General features: G+C 45.8%; 1 protein-coding gene across 1 annotated transcript in view; it reads left to right on the forward strand.

The window, feature by feature from the left end:
• Positions 1-2,541: 2,541 nt before the first annotated feature.
• The window catches only part of COL15A1 (collagen, type XV, alpha 1), a 211,009-nt gene continuing 193,599 nt past the window's right edge, over positions 2,542-19,951 (forward strand). Inside the window, exon 1 of the mRNA XM_006886968.1 lies at positions 2,542-2,731. Within this exon, the coding sequence (XP_006887030.1) occupies positions 2,542-2,731 (190 nt within the window). The remainder of the gene's footprint in view (positions 2,732-19,951) is intronic.

Here is a 19,951-nt window from a genome sequence, read left to right on the forward strand (position 1 = left end):
CTATGCATTCTGCCAATTAAGCCAGAAACCTGGGGCTCTGCTTTTTATTCTGTCTACATTTCAGCATGCTTCAGTTTGCAAGAACATTAAAACCCAAGAAGTACTGGCTGCCTCCAAGTCATATCCTGAACTCAGGATTGGGGTAGAACAGCACTGAAGTGCAGACAAAGTCACCAGACTGGGTAAACGCAGCCTGTGCCCAGGAAGGGTCAGGAATAGGTGCCAGTAAGCACCTGCTAGGGGCCTGGCTTAAAGCCAGGGGCTCTATATATGTTACCTTACTTCATCCACAAACATCCCTGAGAAGCGTCAGGTGAGCTGCACTCATTGTTAAGTTCCTTCCGCGTGCCACACACATACTTGTCAGGTACATACATCACTCACTCAATCCTCAGAGAAATTCACAGGTGGAAACTGAGGGCCAGAGAGGAGATGGGCTTGCTCAAGATGACCCAGGGCAAGTGTCTATTCCATCTTCACAGCCCTTACCCTTCACTACCTCATCCTGCTTCTTTGGAAAGACCAGTTCATAAATTATGTTGCACTGATATCATATATAGGGGAAGATCTCTAATTATGGAGCACAAAAACGTAGTAGTACACAACAGTTGGTTTCCATTGTCCTGGAACAACAGAGGAATAAAGAGAGTCGAGAATAAGAGTAGGCAATAGATGTGTGGTTAATTGACTTCTCTGTTAGGAGACAAGAAGAAATAGATGGTGCCCAGCTACCAGTACTGAACAGTTTGATCTAGGATTCTATAGGACAATTCTAAAGGGAGGAAAAGCATCTTTTCAAATTTTCATGAACTAGTAGCTAAATACTTAGCCATTTGTACCACCCAAGGAACCTTCTGTTATTTAAATAACTTCTTTGTATTGCTCTGAATATCCTTATGAAGACTTTTCTTGAGATGTTTGAATTCTCAGAATCTAGTATTGGCTCAAATGACATGTGTCGTTAGGTTGACTATGACCCATAGCAAGCCTATGAACAACACATTGGAATTTTGCCCCTCCTGTGCTGTCCTCACGCTCTCCAACACCCTCAAGCCCATTGCTGCAATAATGGTACCAATCCATCCCTTTGAGAATCTTCCTGTCTTTCACTGACTGTTTAATAAGTTCCAGCACAATGTCCTTCTCCAATGACTGGCACTTCTTGACAACATGCCCAAAGTATGTGGGATGAAGTTTCACAAGTATCTTAAAGAAACCATTCCTGAGGATCCAAGATGGTGGCAGAGGCAGAGACAGCGTGGTGAGCTGCGGGAGCAGCAGACCACTTGGAAAAGGGCCATTATGACCCTCCACAGACTTCTGTTTATTAATAATTGAACAGTTAAACAGTTGATGACTGGTCTTCAGTGAGGATTGAGGCTCAACAACAGGAATTCAAGAATTTCCAAGGAAGAATGGGTGAGTGCCGCAGCTCCCAACCCCCTCCCTCAGAGCCCGCACTGCACCTCACCACAGCCACAGCTCCATGAAGCTCCCACAGCCGGAACCTATGGAATCCCTCGCCCAGGATGGAGGGTGGGCACCAGGCCTCCCCAGGACTGGTGCAGTGGAGCCGCCACACTGCAGCAAAGTGTACTTGTTCCGAGGAGAATTCTTGGAGCCAAAATGGCAGCAGTAGGGGAAGAGGGCGGACACTGGCCTCCCACGCAGCGCAACCGCCAGCAGCCCGTGTGGGAGATGACGTGCGGGAGATGGCTTGCACTAGCTGGCCACCCACATGGAAGATGGCACTCGCCCAGCGGCCGCCTGTGTGGAGGATGGTGTGCGCCCGCCGGCTTCCCGCACATGGGATGGCACGTGCCTGCCAGCCACCCGTGTGGGAGATGACACTCAGGAGGTGGCTCGCACCCGCCAGCTACCCACGTGGAAGATGGCACGCGCCCGGCGGCTGCCTGCACGAGAGATGGCGTGTGCCCACCAGCCGCCCACACGCGAGATGGCACGAGCCCGCTGGTTGCCCGCAATGGGGAATGGCACGCACCCGCCAGTCGCCCATGTGGGAGATGGCACACGCCTGTTGGCCAACCCGCACTGAGGGATGGTGCACACCCACTGGCTGCCTGCGCACGAGATGGTGCACGAACTCCGAGAGGTGAAGTATGCCTGCCGGCTGGCTGCGCAAAAAGATGGCGCACACCCACCCCCACCTGCCCACCCCCATGTGCTGCCTGTGCACGAGATGACACCCGCCTGCCAAGAGATGACACGCGCCCGCCAGTCATCCGTATGGGAGATGATACTTGGGAGATGGCTCGTGCCCACCAGCCACCTGTGCAGAAGATGGCACGTGCCTGGCAGCCGCCCACATAAAAAAATGACACACGCCCACCAGTCGCCTGTGTGGGGGATGGTGTGCGCCTGCTGGCCCACTGACTGCCTGCACACGAGATGACGCACACCTGCCGAGAGATGATGCAAGCCCTCTGGTCACCCGCGTGCGAGATGATGTGTGCCCACCAGCTGCCCGCACTGGGGGATGACATGCACCTACCCTCACCGGCTGCCCATGCATGAGATGACATGCACCCGCCGAGAGAAAATGCGCGCTCACGGGTTGTCTGCGCACGAGATGATACGTGCCCGCCGGCTGCCCGTGTGGAAGATGACACGCGGGAGATGGCGAGCGCCTGCCAGTCACCTGTGCTGGGGGATGGTGTGCGCCCACCAAACGCCCGCACAGAAGAGAAGACGCGTGCCCCGCCACCTTCAGGTTTGGGTTTCCTTGGAAAACCAGAGAAGATGATCACCTATACAGTGGATTGTTGAAAGTCACTGTGAGTTGTCTATTTGATGACACAGTGGCAGCATGTCCAAGAGGACCAACATCCTAAGTGCACCACATCTTTTGATCTGTTGAATGCTTCTGCCAAAAGATGTTTAGACCTGGGGGAAGCATGTTCACAATTTTCAGGTTCCCTTTGCCATTTATAAAGGAGGAGGGAAGTGACACCTACTTCAAATTATAGTATGACCACTTGGGGGGGGCGGGGGGTAAAAGTGGTGGTGCTGGAATTGGAGATGCTGTCCCTGGCCACACACTCCTTGGTCAGGTGAGGGGACCAGATTAGTGTGGGGGCAAGTAGAGGGGAGTGTACCAGCCAGCCCATGGGGGGTGTTGCCCTGCTCAGGACGGGTTGTCTTCAGCCCTCAGCTCGGGGTGAGCCGTCATGGCCCTCTGCCCGGGGAGGGCTGTCCTCGGCTCTCTGCCTGGGGTGGGCTGTCCTCGGCCCTTGGCTCAGGGTGAGCCGTCATGGCCCTCAGGGTGAGCTCCTCAGTCCCCAGATTGTACCATCTGACCCCTGGGTAGAAAAACAAAGTGCCTAGGGTATCCAGAGAATTTTATCTAGGCCACTTTCTGCCACCCTCTTCCCCAGTAAACCTGAAAGCAACACCCCCAAAACCCCTCTACTTGTAACTCACAAGTTTGTTCTCTCTAGGTTTGCTCCCTTTCCTACAGGTAACTTTACCACTGAGTTTTACTTCAGACCTGACCCCGAACCCAGTGCCAGTGACAAAAAGGAAATACAACTGCCAGCTAAAGAAGCAAAGGAGGATGGAGCCCCTTGGTTCAACCAGCCATCCCCACTGGACCCACCTGGAAAAACACTTTGCAGTCCAGAGGGGAGCAAATGACAGGAAAATATCTTCTAACAGAACAAGAAGGCAAGTAGCCTTAACCCAAGATCACCAGCAAGGTGATAAAGTGTCCTTCCTTTCCCCCTTCACATCAACGCCCCTGTTCAGCATGAAGAAGCCAGAGAGTCGGCATCCAGTTCCCAAATCAGTAAGACAGTTGATTTAACTACCATTGGAAAATGCTTGTTATTTTCCTGTAGCATCTGGTCCCCACTGGATCACTTTCATTTCCTTCACCTGCTCCCCCCACCAACCAATTTCTGCAGCTCTGCAACTGCATTCCTGCCCATCCTCACCCTTCTGCCCCAACCCTCACCTCCTTGTACCCCCAATTTTTTTTCCCAATAAAAATTTTTTAAAAAAAAGAAACTATTCCTCCCCTCCCCCTAGAATTATTCTCAGTTCTTTCATTCCCTCCCCTCATCCAATAATGAAAACATTAACTGGGCTCTTCTTCTGTGCCAGGTTCTGCTCAGAGTTATTGTTCCAGAGATAATTAAAGCACAGAGTCTGTCTTAGTCAAGCAGGCCTGCCTAAGTGGGTTCAGAAAGACCATCATGGGGCTATTTTCAAGGGTGTGTGTGCACCATTCCCTTCTGCTTGGGAAGTTGGGAGTCACAGGGGCTGTCATTTGAGTTGTCTCATGAAAGATGCGTTGAAGATATTCACAAAGAGAATTAAGGAAGCAGTTTCAAGCAAGAAAACAGGCTGTACTGTTAAGAGAGAATTATTCTCCACAAAGAGGCTGAAGGAAAGTGTGTTCCTCCCTCTTGTAAGTATGAAGCTCTGGTGAGATAGTCCATAGGAAGCTGAGCTGCTATCACAAAGGCCACAGCTCCGTGGTAGTTCAAATTGACTGTAAGATCTTGGGGAGAAAGATGGACAATTTCATCCCTTGTAAAACAGTCTCAGAAACCCAATGAGTGCTCAAGAAGAGTTAGTTCTTACTCTATGGCATTGACTTTGGTTGGAAAATCTCATTCTCAGCTTATCGAGCTCTGGTGGTGTCATCCATAGGGAGTTGTGTTGTTAACCCAGAAGCTGTGTCTTTCTGGCAGTTCAAATCCAACAGCAGCTCTGAGGGAGAAAGACAGAGTCTCCCTCCTCTTGTGCCATTTCCATCCTGAGACACCCAGCAGAGATGGTCAGCCATAAGTCCATTTCAACTTGATGCTTATGAGTTTTCTTGCAAAATATTTTCTAATTCTAAGCCAGTTGAAAATAAACTGAGTAAGCTTCTCATAATTAGAACACCTCAAGAAAATCCATCAATTAGACTATATAACAAGGTCTCCTCATGATAAAAAGTATAGGCTTAAAAATTATAAACCTAATGGAGGGTTGCTATGAGTTAGAGCTGATTCCACCACAGTGGGAAAATAACACAATTAACAATTGCTTAAACAACAGGACCATGAGTAGCCTTGTAGGCTAAGCGATGAACAGTAAACACAAAAGTTAAGAGTTTGAACCCACTAGCTTCTCCTTTCATTAAGACTTTGCTGTTGTTGTTGAGGGTGGCCATGGTCAGAACCATTTAGTGGCGATGGGTTTGGTGTTTTGTTTTTTTAAAAAGAGGTTCTTAAAAAAAATAAAAAAAAAAGAGGTTCTTAGTGTCATAAGCAGTAAAGATCTAAGCTTTACTTTTAGGGTTTGGTGGTTCAGAACCATGTACAGGCATGTGATGTGAGGAAAATCATGCACTTGGTGGTGGACAGCCTGTGGTGGAGGCTTGGAGGATTAGGGGAGAGTAGAGGATGGGTGAGAGGGGGCTTGCTTTGCTTCAAAGCCCTGTTGGAGAGGAACCACCTTCTGACACCCCTGATCAAGAAGAAACAACTGCTTTGCAATCCAACACCTAATATATTCACTTCCTCTGCTGTCCTCAAGTATCTCAGCTTCTTCCTTGAATGAGATGCCTCCTGTTTTCACTTAATTTCCAGAGGAAATAGCAAAGAGAACCATCTGTCTAAATTCTACCAAACTCACACCAGATTTCCCAGGTCAGGACTGGGGCTCTGTGAGGCAAGGTCTTTGTTTGTGGGATCAGAGGTGATGGCCCGAGAGTTGGTGGACTCGCTGAGCCCCTCATGGCAGTGGGCCCCTGGGCCTGGCCCATCTGTCCAATACAGATGTGCTGCCAGAACTGTGCTGGGAGCACCGTCAGTGACCGAGGTGGTCTCTGGAGAGGCCAGCGCCGGACTCGTTCCCACGGGCTCCTGCCCAACACTCGCTCGTTCCTGAGTTTTATATTCCTGGGAGAGGAGGCTGTGGAGAAAACGCTCCAACTCCCACACCAGCTGCTGGGGAAAGCAGCATCAGCTTTCCTCACGTGGCATGGGGCTGCTCCCAGCCTGCAGGAACCAGTGTTTTCTTCACAGCAGTATGATAATGACATTTACTTGGGGAACACTTTCTCTGTTGCCATCAACAACACAAACTTCCTTGCAGAAAGTGAAGGCTTGTAGCACCTCCCAAAGAAATAAAAGACTACAGCTTGCAATATGAGCTACATCTTCTTATATCAAGAATACAAAAATCCTCACCACCGGACCAATAGGCAACATCATGATGGATGGATTAAAGATTAATACTGTTGCACAGTTCAAATCCACCAGATGCTCTGCTGGAGAAGGAAGAACAGTCTCCTCCTGTACCAGTTAGATCTGATTTGATGGTACGTACGTACACACACACACACACACACACACACACACACACTAAATTTTTTTAAAAATTTTAAAAAACCTCTGTAAACAATTTCATTTTACATGGTTCCACAATCAATACCCACATTAGCAACAGTCAAGAAGTTAAAAGACCTGTTGCACTGAGAGAAGTCCGCTCTCAGGAATCTCTTTAAAATGCCAAAGAGCAGGGATGTCAGTTTAAAGATGAAGATGAGCCTGGTCCAATTCCTGGTCTTTTCAACTGCTTCCGATGCATCTGAAAGTTAGACAGTGGATAAGGACGACCAAAGAATTGGTGCCTTTGATTTGCAGTGTTAAAGGAGAGTCTTGACTATCCCATGGACTGCCAAAAGAATGATCAACTCTATCTTGGAGGAAGTACGACAAGGGTGCTCAGGGAAACTTCATTTTACACCCTTTGGATGTTTTGTCAGGAGGGGCCAGTCCTTAGAAAAAGGTATCATGTCAGAAAAAGAGAGAAAGACTTTCAGTGTTATGGATGGACACAGAGACTACAATGGGCTTGAGCATATCAGAGATGGTGGGAAAAGTGCAGGATTGGACAAGGTTCAGATCCGTGGTGCAAAGTGTCACCGTGAGTCATCATCATCTTGATGGCACCTAACAACAACCACACTGTCAAGAGGGCAGCTTGGTCCAGGGAAAGAGCAGAGGCGACCTTCTGAGGCGCTGGGTTCCAGTCCTGGGGAGAGTTGCTCCCTGTCTCTGAGACTAACAGTGAAATAAAGTGGGCTGGTCTGGGTGATGCCGGAGGTGGTGCTTGGACAAGGAGTGGCCTCCAGTCAGGCTGATGAGTTTTGAGTCCTATCTGCCACTGGTGCTTGGCCCTCACGGGCCTTGGTTTCCTCATCTGTGTGTTGATAACACAAAACTGGGTCATCGTTAAGGTCCCCGTGGGTTTAGTGATGAGTGGAGCGCACACACACCCCCCAGAGACGCCGAGGAGATTTCTTTTCAGTCTTTTCTCTCTGACAAAATATTTCTGTTCCTAAGTGTGTTGGAAAGAAACTGTGTCAGCACAAAAAGAACTGGCTTCCTCACCCTGCCCCACCCTGGCTCCACAGACGAGCAGAATCTTTTCTTTCTGAAACTCAAATTGCATGACTCCTTGGAGGGTCCTCTGAGACCCTGGGTGGTCCAGCTTTACCTTCCCACTCACTCTGAGTCCTTCACCTTAAACAGCACATGTCCAAACATCCCCAAACTCTCATGAAAAGGCAGTGCCCAGGGGTGACTGGGGCTGGGATGAGGGGCTGACCCCTCCACTGTATTCCTCTGCTTCCTCAAAGCTACTGCAAAAATCCCATCTAGGTAAAAGTAGGGTGTGTTGGTACAAGACACCATCGAGTCTCCCCTTCCACCATGCCACCCCTTACCAAGCCTTCACTGGTGCTGTCCCATTCCCGGGACAGGTCCCACCCTCTCTGTCCACTTCTGTGGCTCCTTTGTCCTTCAGACCTCAGTGATAATGTCACTCTCTCAGAGTGGCCCTCCTTTCTACCTACAGTCACTGCCCTTCTCCTATCTCACAGCCCCTGGTCCCCTCTCCTCAGAGAACTCACTGTTTGTAATCATGCACTCATCTCTGCCATTACCTGATTGGGGAGTGACTCTTCCATGGCAGTCTGGAAGGAAGTGTGTGTTTAATACTAAAAAAGCAGCTGTCATCAAGGCACCTCCTATTATGATGACCCATGTGTGTCAGAATAGAACCGTGCTTCACAGGATTTCCAGTGATGGGTTTTTTCCAGAGGAATCACCAGGCCTTTTCTCTGAGGTACCTCTGGGTGGAGTAAAACCTCCCACCTTTCTGTTAGCAACTGAGCACATCAACTCTTGACATCACCCAAGGATTCCCAGAGCCCAACAACACACACACACACACACACACACACACACACGAAAGAAAACCAAACACAAAATCTCCCCAAACAAGCCAATTGCCACCAAGTTGATTCTCATGATGAACCCCTGTTAGGTTTTCCAGGGCTTAATGGGAGCAGCCTGTCTTGTCTTTCTTCCACAGAGCAGCTGGTAGATTCAAACTACTGACCTTTCAGTTATCAGTCCAGCACATAATCCACTACACCACCAGGGCTACTTGTGCCCAACATAGTGTCTAGAAAACGACTGTTGTTGTTTTCAACAGTGAGTATGACTCATAGCAACCTGATGAATAAGTGTTGAATAAATAAATGCCCCAGCTGTTGTTGTTGTTATGTGCTGTCAACTCATGGTGATCGTAAGTACAACAGCTCTGAACCCTGCTCCATCCTGAGCCAACCTTATTGTCTCGGACACACCTACCCCATTACCCCAGTCACTGAGTAAATCCATCTCATCGAAGGTCTTCCTCTCTTTCTCTGTCCCTCTATCTTCCCAAGCATAATGTTCCTCTCCAAGGACTGGTCCCTCCTTGCAACATGTCCAGAGTATGTCAGATGGAGCTTTAGAATCTTTGCCTCCAAAGAGCAGCCTGGTTTCACCCTCTCTGGGATGAATCTGTTTGTTCTCCAGGCAGTCCATGGTATATTCAGTATTCTTCTCCAGCACCACAGCTCAAAGGCATCGGGGCCAGAGAATTGAAAATTTATCAGCAAAAGGATCACAATGGGAAGTCAGTCACTGCAAATCGCATTGTGGTATAATACTGGGGCCCTGGCTGTGGCACCAAATCCTTGGCAGGAATGCTGGTGTTGACACTCAGGGCTTTGGCTGAACAAGCTCCTTTTCTTCTGAGCTCCAGGAGGGGGAGTGTCTCAAGGAATATAGAAGGAGAACCCCCAGTGAGGCCTCGCAAAATTATGAGACACGTCTTTCGAAAGGTTACGGTGACCTGACAAGAGTCAGAAGTCAGACTGAGGGAAACTATCTTGAGATGAGAAAGTGCAGACTCAGGGTAAACAACTTCTCCACACGAGCCACGATTGGAAGGTTGGCATCAGCTGATTCTAACCCAACAGGATCACATCAAAATTAATTTGGAAAATTTCTAAATAATAAAAATGATTCACTTACTGGACGGCCAGCAAAATAAGATGCCTTAATAAAAAGTAAGGTGTTGGAGTTGAAGGGAGTTCAAAAGCCACCTGGTTCCAAGCGCAATGCTCTCTGTTGACAGGTGAGGTGTCTGCAGCCCAGAGAGGGGAAGGAACTTGCCTGAGGCCTCACAGCTGATGAGGGGCTGAGCATGGCTTCCTGTGTGCCCAGCAAAGGGCCATTTCCCCTCATTCCATGTCTTTCTTTCTCTGGCCTTTCCAAATAGTCTTCATTTGAAAGTTATTTTTAGTTAATTCAAAATTAGTAGAATGGATAATGATTTTTTTCCATATATCAGACCCAAAATATGTCTTATGTAAGAAGTAAATGGGATGAAAAATGGCTCCACAGTAAGAACAAAGATCCCTTTGAATTTTAAAAGTTCCAGAGTGAATCCCATATGTGTCCCAATGACTGGGTCTGGCTCTGCATGGCTAGCTGATGGGAGAAGACTGAGCAGGGCTATGGGCTTGTGTATGCATGTATGAGAGTTTGTGCATACGCACACCTGTGTGGTGCATGTGCACACATGTGTGTACCTACAAGCACATACTCATGTGTAAGAATGAGTGCAGGTACCATGAGTGCATGCTCAGATGTGCACACATGAGTAGTGTGTTCAAGCACTTCTGTGCAAGTATGAATGTGTGGTGTGCACACATGAACACCTAGCCACGTGTAAGAATGTGTGCATGAAGGAGCTGGAAACAACCTAAGTGCCCACCAACAAACGAATGGACAGAGGAGCTGTGGTGTATTCACACAATAGAATACTATGATGCATTAAAACACAAGGAACTAATGCAATATTATTCAAAATGGATGACCCTGGAGGACATTATGCTGAGTGAAGTATCTCAGTCACAAAAAGACAAATACTGCATGGTGCCACTGTTATAAAACAGGACTGATATTGGGGTTAGGGGGAGACTGAGAAAGATGGGTTCAATACTGGATACTGCATTGAAACAGATGAGGGAGAAAACTGTTTAAAAGGGATATGTGATTAGGTATTATTGTCATGATGGAAGTCCAGAGTGAAGGCTGTATAGTGCAGTAGACCTGGGGGGAGGGATTGTAAAACAATGGGGGAACTTTTCTTTTACTTTTCTAAGAGAAAAGTGTACTGGGGGGAAGGAGTGGGCAGGGAGAAAAGTGCAACAATGAATGAATGAATGGAAATCCAAAGTCTCCGTAAATTATCATTAAAATTAATTTTAAAATGATAAACAAAACAAAACAAAGAATGTCTGCATGTACTAGCCTGTGTGGCCACACACATACATGTGTCATGTGTGTAAATGCACGTGTGCAAATGTGTCTGGGTGGTGTGTACACACGTGTGTGTGTGTGTGTGTGTGTGTGAGCACATGTCCGTGTGCAGCAGTGTGTGTAGACGCCTGTACATGCATGTGCGTGCACATGTTCGGCATGTGTCTGAGTATGTGTGTGCACATGTGCGTGGGGTGTGTATGGAGACGTGTTCAAGCACAGGTGTGCACGTGTCCGTGTATGCGAGCAGGGGCAGGTTTTCTTTGCAGGGCAGTTGCTCAAGTACCGGAACCAGCGCTCTCAGTCCCGTCGCGCCTCTTTTGATATGCTTCCTTTGTGACTCCAGTTCCACCAGCAGGAATTCTCTATTTTGTGGAAGGATATGACTGCCAGGTGAGGAGGGAGAGGCAAGTTGTCCTGGAAAGAAAAAAAAAAACACTGAAAGCTTCGTTGGGCATTTTCTCTTTAATGTGAGAGTCTCTTTAGTTCTTTTCTGAAAGTAGATTTTCAGAGAACTGGATAGGACTTGGATTGAGTGTCCTGATGGATTACTTATCTCATCATCTCACTGTAGACAAGCCGGTTTCAATCATCCATTGTGTTTCCGAGGCTGTAAATTCCTGGGGAGGAAAGAGTTCATCTTCCTCTTTCAGAGCTGCTGGTGGATTCGAACTCCAGACAGGTTCAGCCTTTCACGACAAGTTAAAAAATAAATAAATCTGTTTCTGTTTGATAAAGCGAACAAAAGGGACAATAATGATTATTTTTAACCTCACTTCCTCCTAATTTTATGCCTTTGGGTGTATTGACATCTTGTCTTGTCCCGACTTGATTCTTCAGGACTTTATAGCTGAGATGTCCTCTAACAACTAATAATGCTCCCTTATGTTTCTGTTGCACCCCACACCTTAAAGCCCACTTCTATTGCCATCATCTTATTTAATAAAAATGAAATAATGTAGTTAGGGCAGTGATTATCTCCCTTTTCCAGGTGAAGATGTGGAGGTAAGTGAGATTGGAGGACATTCTCGGGTTGACAGGACTATTTTTTGGCAGAGATGAATCAAGAGTCCATGTCTTTGGTCCAGGGCTCGCTATCTCTCTGGTCCCATTTTTACACAACCTTCTACTGGCTTGAACTGTCTAAAGGGTGACATTAATTTACAAATGCAAGGTCCTCTCCCTCCACCTCCCCTACTGTTTCAAGCTCAGGCTCTCTCTAACGAGGATGGGCCACCCTCCAGATGCTCAAATTAGAAGCTGGGAGTTGTCCTTGACATTTTCTGCTCCTCATGCCCAGTCTTCAATTAAGTCTTGTGGTTTTTAATTTCTAATTGTGTTTTTAATGCACCCACAAGCCTGTGATTCTGTTGTTACCACTGTGGTCCCAGCTGCTATCTTGCCCACCTGGATGTAACCCTTATTTTTTTGTGGCATTCCTTCTTTTCATCTGGCCCTCTGATTTATTGAGAAATGTTTATTTAAGCAAAGTTAAACACTCTGTTGTTCTATATTGTAGCACTATTCAGAGCCTCCCTCAGAGAACAGATTGTGTATTTCACATTATGCAAATTTATCCTGGAGTCCCAAAGTGATGCAAACATTAATGAGCTGAGCCAGAAATTGGAAGGTTGGCCTTTCGAGTCTGCAGAGAGGCCTTGGAAGAAAGGTCTGGTGATAATATTCAAGATCAGTGTCAGAAACCTTGAAAAAATGGCTTTTCTAGCCATTGTGTTGGTCTCCAGCTACTTTAACCATGTATACATGGTCTTGCAAATCCTCAATAGCCATGGGGCCAATATAAAAGAGGGCTTTCCATACTGTAAGAAATGGTAGTGACAATGGTGGAGAGATTGTGATGAGATTGTGACACTGCTGTGAAGAGACTGTGGTCAGGTGTAACCAGAGGAACCTTGCAGATAAAGTCCACAGTTAAAAGTTTTGCTTGAGGTTGTGGAGAGACTGGAACCCTTATTCACTGTTGGTGGGAGTATAAAATGGTGCAACCACTGTGGAAAGCAGTGTGGCGCTTTCGCAAAAAGTTGAAAATAGATATATCATTTGACCCAGCAATTCCACTACTGGGAATATACCCTAAAAGAGACCATAAACAACATCCAAGTAGATATATGCATACCCATGTTTATCGCGGCTTTGTTCACAATAGCAAGGAGTTGGAAACAACCTAAATGCCCATCAACAAACAAGTGGATAGAAAAGCTGTGGTATATTCACACAATGGAGTACTATGCTGCATTGAAAAACAACAAACTCATGCAATATTATTCAAAATGGGTGACCCTAGAGGACATGATGCTGAGTGAAATATCTCAATCACAAAGGGACAAATGCTATATGGTGCCACTGTTGTAGAATGAGGCTGACATCGGGGTGGGGGGTAAGACTGAGAAAAACTGGATAAATTATGTTTACTGCATTGAAGTCTATGAAGGAGAGAATAGTTTAAAAGTATTATATTTTAGGGCATTATGTTTATCATAAGAGTACGGAATGAGGGTTGCAGAGTGGATTATATTTGGGGTGGGGGTAGGGGTGAGGGGTGTGTGGGGGAGGGGATTGTGTACCAATGAGGGAGTTTTTCTTTTGCTTTTCAAAGAGAGGAGCCGGGGGGGGGGGTCGGGGAGAAAAGTGCAACAATGAATGAATGGAATTCCAAAATCTCTGTAGATGTTCACTGAAATAAAAAAAAAGTTTTGCTTGAGAGACGATTGAAGGAAAAGCTGACTTACAGCTGCTATGAGAGAAGTGTGCTGGATGACTGAGGAAACGAAGCTTCTCGCGTTTGTGCTGCTGAAGTGAACCTGGACTGTCACTAATTGAGGAATTGTGCCTTGTTAATCTGGCTGGGAACTGTGGGACTAAATAATAAAGCCGACAACTGTGAGAAAAGTCTATGAGTATTGCAACAAACATCAGGCCCAATGATTGGTAAAAATAGGTGCAGGAGCATGGGACGCAGACTGCCTGACTACACACATATTAATACAATGCTGTGGATATTATTGACGGGGAAAGTTCTCCTTTATGAAATAGGCAGAAGTCAGCCTCAGCCACGCCCATATTATATCCGCTCCTTTTGCAATAAGCTATTGGAAATCCTATGCAACATAGTTCTACTCTGACACATATAGGTTGTTATAGCTCAACTCTGTCTCTGTAGTAACTGGTTTTTAAAATTTACTCAATCACTCCTGGATTGCTACCGTCCTTCCCTGCCTGGCACCCCATCCCATTCTCCACACTGAAACCAAATTGACCTCTATAGCTACGAAGCTGGTTGTGTCACTGTTCTCCTATACCCTTCCAGCATTCTGGTCTCTCAGTGATGTCTCTGACTTGTAGACACCGTTGGTGCCCTCTGATCCCCTCACCCATCTCCAGCTTTAGGAGTGTAACCCACAGTGATGCCCACAGCCCCCTCTCAGGGACACGTTACTATCTAAAATGTAAAAGCTTTTACTAAAAAAGAGACACATAATTTAATTTTTAAAAATGGGCATAAAATTCACAATATGCAGTGGAGGTCGCCATTAAACCAGGAAATCAAAAGACAAATTGCACTGTGGAAAGTTAATGTCAGGGACCTCTCTAACGTTCTGAAGAGCAATGATATCAGTCTGGAGACTAAGGTATACCTGATTCAGGCCATAGTTTTCATAATTACTTGTTATCCATCAGAGATATGGGCAATGACTATGAATGACAGAAAAAGAACTTATGCCTTTGAGTTGTGGTGCTGGAGAAGAGTATTGAGCACAACATGGACTGCCTAGAGAACAAACAGGTTTATCCTTGAGAGGGTGAAACCAGGTTACTCCTTGGAGGTAAGGATTTTGAAGCTCTCTCTCATATACTCTGAACATCTGGCGAGGAGGGACCAGTTCCTGGAGAAGGACATCATGCTTGGAAGGGTCGAGGGATAGTGCAGGAGAAGATCCTGGATGAGATAGATTGTTTTCCAAAATTTCAACAGTGAATATTATTGCTTTTGTAGTCAGAAGAAAAAGAAGGCTTTGAAAAGGAAAACATGGTTAACAACAAACCCATGAGCAGCCAGGAAAAGTTGGAATAACTTGTAATAGTATTTCCCCTATTAATGCTTCATAACAGATAGTTTTATGGTGAGTTAAAACACACAGCCTCCTTATTAAGTGGGTCTGGTTTTATTTAGACAACAATGAGAATTGAATTCAGGGTTGTTGGAGACACTTTGTGTTGTTTTCATGTTCTTAGGTTATATTTTTCCATGACCTAGAGAATCTTAAAATATTGGTTTCATGTAAAAAAAAAAAGGGGGGGGGTTTCACAGCTCCTTTGACTGGAATTCATTTCTCCTGTGACTCCTGGGGTCTGTAAAAGGCATCAGGATGCAACATGGCATTGACCCTTATTCTTTAGTTTGGCCAGAGAATTTCCCTATGACTGCCTCAGAATTTCCAAGAGGAAGACAATTAAATGACCTAGCACTATTGTCTGGATCCTCTGCCCTGGTCTTATCTTGATTAGGAGGAAATGAATATCTCGTTGTTCCAATTTTAGAACCTAAAAAAAAAGCCATGTATTTGAAGCCATATTAAAAAGTCTTAACCCATTAGGGCTTGGTCCTACTGATGCCTTCCTGGATATCTGGTAAGCCCACCTTGACACAGGACAACGGGAGCCTGTGGTTCCACTTCCTTCACCCAGGAAACCTGTCCTGACTTCTAAATCTACCAGCTGAAAAAAAACCAAAGACCAAAAAGCAAACCAAAAAAACACCACCACAAAACAAACCTAAACCAGTTGCCGTCAAGGGGATGCCAGAGCCTGGAGGCCCTACTGTTTTGGAGGAGAGCTGGCCTCCCTAGGATTTCCAGTGGTTGATTTCATAGAAGACTCCTAACTTTTCCTCCGAGGCACTTCTGGTTAGAATTGAACCTTTTGCACAGCGGTGAAGTGTATCAGTTGCATTTTGTCGGGACCTTTCCTGACATTAAATCGTGCAGTGTTCCCTTAATCGGTTTGGACCATTCTTTCCTAGTCTATGTACGAGTTTCTCAGGAGCACAGTTAAGTGTTCTGGGATTCCCATTAAGTCTACACAGACTCATTTCCCTTTTAAGTATGCAAGGGACCCTGAGCAAATACTTCCTGAAATATTTGTTGGCTTCGGTTAAATTAAATCTTCATCACCTAAAGCTGAGTCCAGGATCCTGAACCTGGCAGTTAAGGCTCTTCATGATGGGGCTCCTACCCCCATCTCTTGGTGTTGATCTCTGCCACACTGAGAGAGCAAGAGAGAAAAATCCCAGGAACTACAAGTAGACATGGTTCCCTGCCCTCTGGAGCTTACAGAGCAGAAGGGAGACAGATATTAAGCAGACATCCAGGAACCTGGGTTCAAATGGCAGCTGTGTGGTCTTGGGAGTTATTTTATGTTTTGGGGCCTTAGTCACCTCCTCTATTAAATGAGAGAAACTATCAACCATAATATAAACTATTAATCTATAAAAATGATTCATAGGTTTATGTGATCTTTACATTATATAATGTACACAAAGCACTCAGGTCGATGCCTGGTGTATCATTTGAGTTTTGTACATATGAGCCACTGTTTTTATTAATTTGATCACTTGGCAATAAATGGATGAGTGCTGACTAAGTGTTGGGCACTGTGCCAGGTGCTGGAAATTCAGGAGGGGATAACCCCGTCCCTTCACTGATTGCAAGAAATCTAGAAATCTCTATTTTGATAGTAAAGACCCAATTGGGAGCAGAACAACAAAGCACAGCATCAGGTACCATGTTCCAGAAACCCTGGTCTTGTCCACTTGCCCCAAGCACACCATGCTTCTGCCTGCTTTGCCCTCCTTTTTCTCTTTGAAGATGCAGCTTGCATGTTCTCAACTTTTTAAGTCTTCCCTGATCCCCGAATTGGGATTGGGAGTTTTCCTGTGCCCCATAGTGATTGTTGTTGTGTGTACTCTAGTCAGAACCAGCTCAGTGCCAACCGATCCAGAGGATTTGCAGTTAATCACACAAGTGGAATCAGATTGCCCATCCTTCTCTCACAGAATAGCTGGTGGATTCAAACTTAGTGCCTTTGGGATTGCAGCGTAGACTCTTGCCATTAGGCCACCAGAGCTCCCCTTTACCATGTGTCTCTAAGGTTGTTATGTTGTTGTTATGTGCCGTCAAGTTGCTTGTGACTCATAGCGATCCTATGTACAACAGCCCTAAACTCTGCTCTGTCCTGTGCCAATCGCACTGCCTCAGACACACCCATTCCGATTATCCCGGTCACTGAATCAGTCCACCTCACAGAGGGTCTTCCCTCCTGCGCTGTCCCACCACCCTTCCAAGCATGATGATCCTCTCCAAGGACTGGTCCCTCCTTGCAACACATCCAAACCAAAGTGTGTCAGACGAAGCCCCAGAATCCTTGCCTCCAAGGAGCAGCCTGGTTTAATCCTCTCCAGGACAAACCTGTTCGTTTTCTTAGCAGTCCTCAATACTCTTTTCCAGCACCACAGCTCAAAGGCCTCAATTCTCCTTCTATCCTCCTTAGTCATTGTCCAAATCTCTGATACATAACAAGTGACTGCAAAGACCATGGCCTGTATAATATGCACAGATTAAAACTCTTTTCCCCTTCTCCTTCCTGTTGGTCAAAGCTGGTTGTTACATGAATGGCCACCAACAGACTCCTCGGTCCTATCTTAGTCTCATTGTTTAGAATGGTGCTGGGAGCATAGCAGGTGTTTAGGAAAAGTTTGCTAATTGAGTGACTAGAGGAACGAAAGAGTTGGTCTCTAATATCATAGGAAAAACCTGGTACATGACCTTGGAGGAGAACTGCAGGTTCCTTTCAGTCATAACGTTTTACAACACTAGGAAATTTGCTGTGTGGGTAAAAGTTCTTCATATTAATCCCATCTGTGTCACATGCAAGGCTAAGTGTACTTGGTCACTGAGATCTCGGAGAAAGTGTATCTTCTTGGCAGTGTCCGCCTACAGGGCATGTCCTGAGTACGCCTTTCACTGTCAGAAGCATTCTGAAGGGTTAAGGGCCTTGTCCTGATGCTGGTCTTTTGCCATTTCATTTGCTTTTCACAGTGTGAGAGAATATTTAATTGCAAGTGGAGTTACTAAGGCCTCTATTGCAACAGAGATAATTGGATGCAAACCACATGTTCTTTGGGGACTGGGACACAGTAATTGAATTTAATTCCAGTTTCCTCATGTGTTTGCTGGTTGATCTAGAATGGTTTCTTCTCTTCTCTGGATGGCTGCCATTACATGGAGAGTGTTGGAGATGGAAGTTCGAGTGACTGGCTTGATTAAACTCTGAGGTTTCTTCCGGTGCTGATAGGCTGACTCTGTCATTTACATGTTATCAGATTGAGGAAAGGTCCACTGAGCTGCTGGAAAGTGATGTGAGTGGAGTTCTGGGAGAGAATCCCAGGGCTTCTGAGTTCAAGGCCGTGACTTAGGAGCAGAAAACTCAGAAGTGCTCTGCTCTGTGAAACCACAAATGGTCAAGTCCACTCACAGGAGGTTCAGCACATACTTACTTAAATTTGTAAACTAAAAGCAGACTTTCTTGGGTTTTGGGGAGATGCAGGACTAGATCTAATCTAGCTAGTGGGTGTGTGGGGTGGCTGGTCCAAGTGGCAAAGGCATCATAAAGAATTTGCTTCATAAAGTGAAGCCAGCTGGTAGCACCCCCGGTGGGCCCTCTGCAACATCAGGATGTAACTACCACTTCAGTGGATCTTCCTCACGTACCTTTCCTAAACTACACACAAAGGAGGGGCTTTTCATTCATGACGTATAACAGCAGTGACAGGGATTGTTGAGAAGAACTGATGTCTCAACAGTGAACAAGCATAGACTTTTTTTAAAACGTTGAGATATAGTTTACATACCTTACCTTGTGGGTAAGGATTTGCACTGTGAACCTGAAGGCATGTGGTTCAAATCTACCAGCTACTCTGCTGCAGAAAGATAGACAGTCTCCTTCTGTGTGACGTACAGACTCTGAAAACTTTCCAGAGGTTCAGCAATGAGTTGGTTCCTACTCAATGACATATAACACCAACAAATTTCATCCTTAAAAGTGCATAACTCAGTGGTTTTTATTCCTTTCACAAGGCTGTGTAGTTGTATGTCGTTGTTGTTGTTATGTGGTTGTGCAATACTGCCACAATTTAATTCCATAATATTTTCATGTCCCTTTAGTATGTACAAAGTTGCACTGGTAACAGAAAAGTTAGCCGTGAACTTCTTGGGCAGTTTGAACCCACCAGCAGCTCCACGGGGGACAGATGGACAATCTCTACAGCTTCCTGAAAAGCCACTAGAGGGTCAGCTGTGAGTTACTCCCAACTGGATGCCAATGAGTGATGAGTGAGTGAAAAGAAATCCCACACCTGTTAGCCTCCTTTTCTCCCTTGCCCCCAGCCCTGGTGACCGCTAATGTTTTCTTTCATTTGGCATACTTTTTCAAGGTTTAACTATGTTGAACATATACTTTTATAAAAAAATTTTTTTCTTGTCTTTTTTTAACATGTTGTTGTTGTTGTTTGATGCCGTCGAGTCGTAGACGACTCATAGCGACCCTATGAACAAACAGACTGAGCACTGTTCGTACATAGAGTTTCCGGAGGCAAGCCATTTCGGAAGTGGATGCCGCTCCTGCTTCCAGGCTTATTTTAGTCGGGAAGCTCCAGCCAACACTGTCCACCATGTGTACCCATTACCACGATTGGCACATCACTGTCACAGTCTTCAGCATCACAGCAACCACGGGTTACCTCTGTACAGCAACGCACAGACCAGTGCTATACCACCTAGAAGAATGTTTGACAAGAAGACAACTGGAACCTGGCTGAGGATTTTTTCCTTGTCTTTTTTTAACATAGAAAATGTTTTAATTTTTTTCCCCATGGTTGCACATTTTCTTATCTTCCTCCCTTCACCCTCTCCAACCCTCCCCATAATGCACTCCTTGGTCCAGATTGTTGTCATATATATAACGCATAATCATATACTCCTTTCAGATAGTTCTTCCCCTCATCTGATCTAATGCCATATTCATTATCTATCCACCTAGACAGAGGGAGGAGGGCTGGAGAGAGAATAGGAAAAGAATGTATACTTTTTGACTAATTAAAAATTATATACACATGTCAATTTTCAAACAACAAGACTACAGCATTAATTCAGTGTGGTCTGCCCTCGTAGAATTGGGTGGAAGCTGGGCACGCCTAG

This window comes from Elephantulus edwardii, unplaced genomic scaffold (assembly GCF_000299155.1).
Source record: "Elephantulus edwardii isolate Elephantulus edwardi_28Jun2011 unplaced genomic scaffold, EleEdw1.0 scaffold00052, whole genome shotgun sequence".
In the NCBI taxonomy this organism is placed as follows: domain Eukaryota; kingdom Metazoa; phylum Chordata; class Mammalia; order Macroscelidea; family Macroscelididae; genus Elephantulus; species Elephantulus edwardii.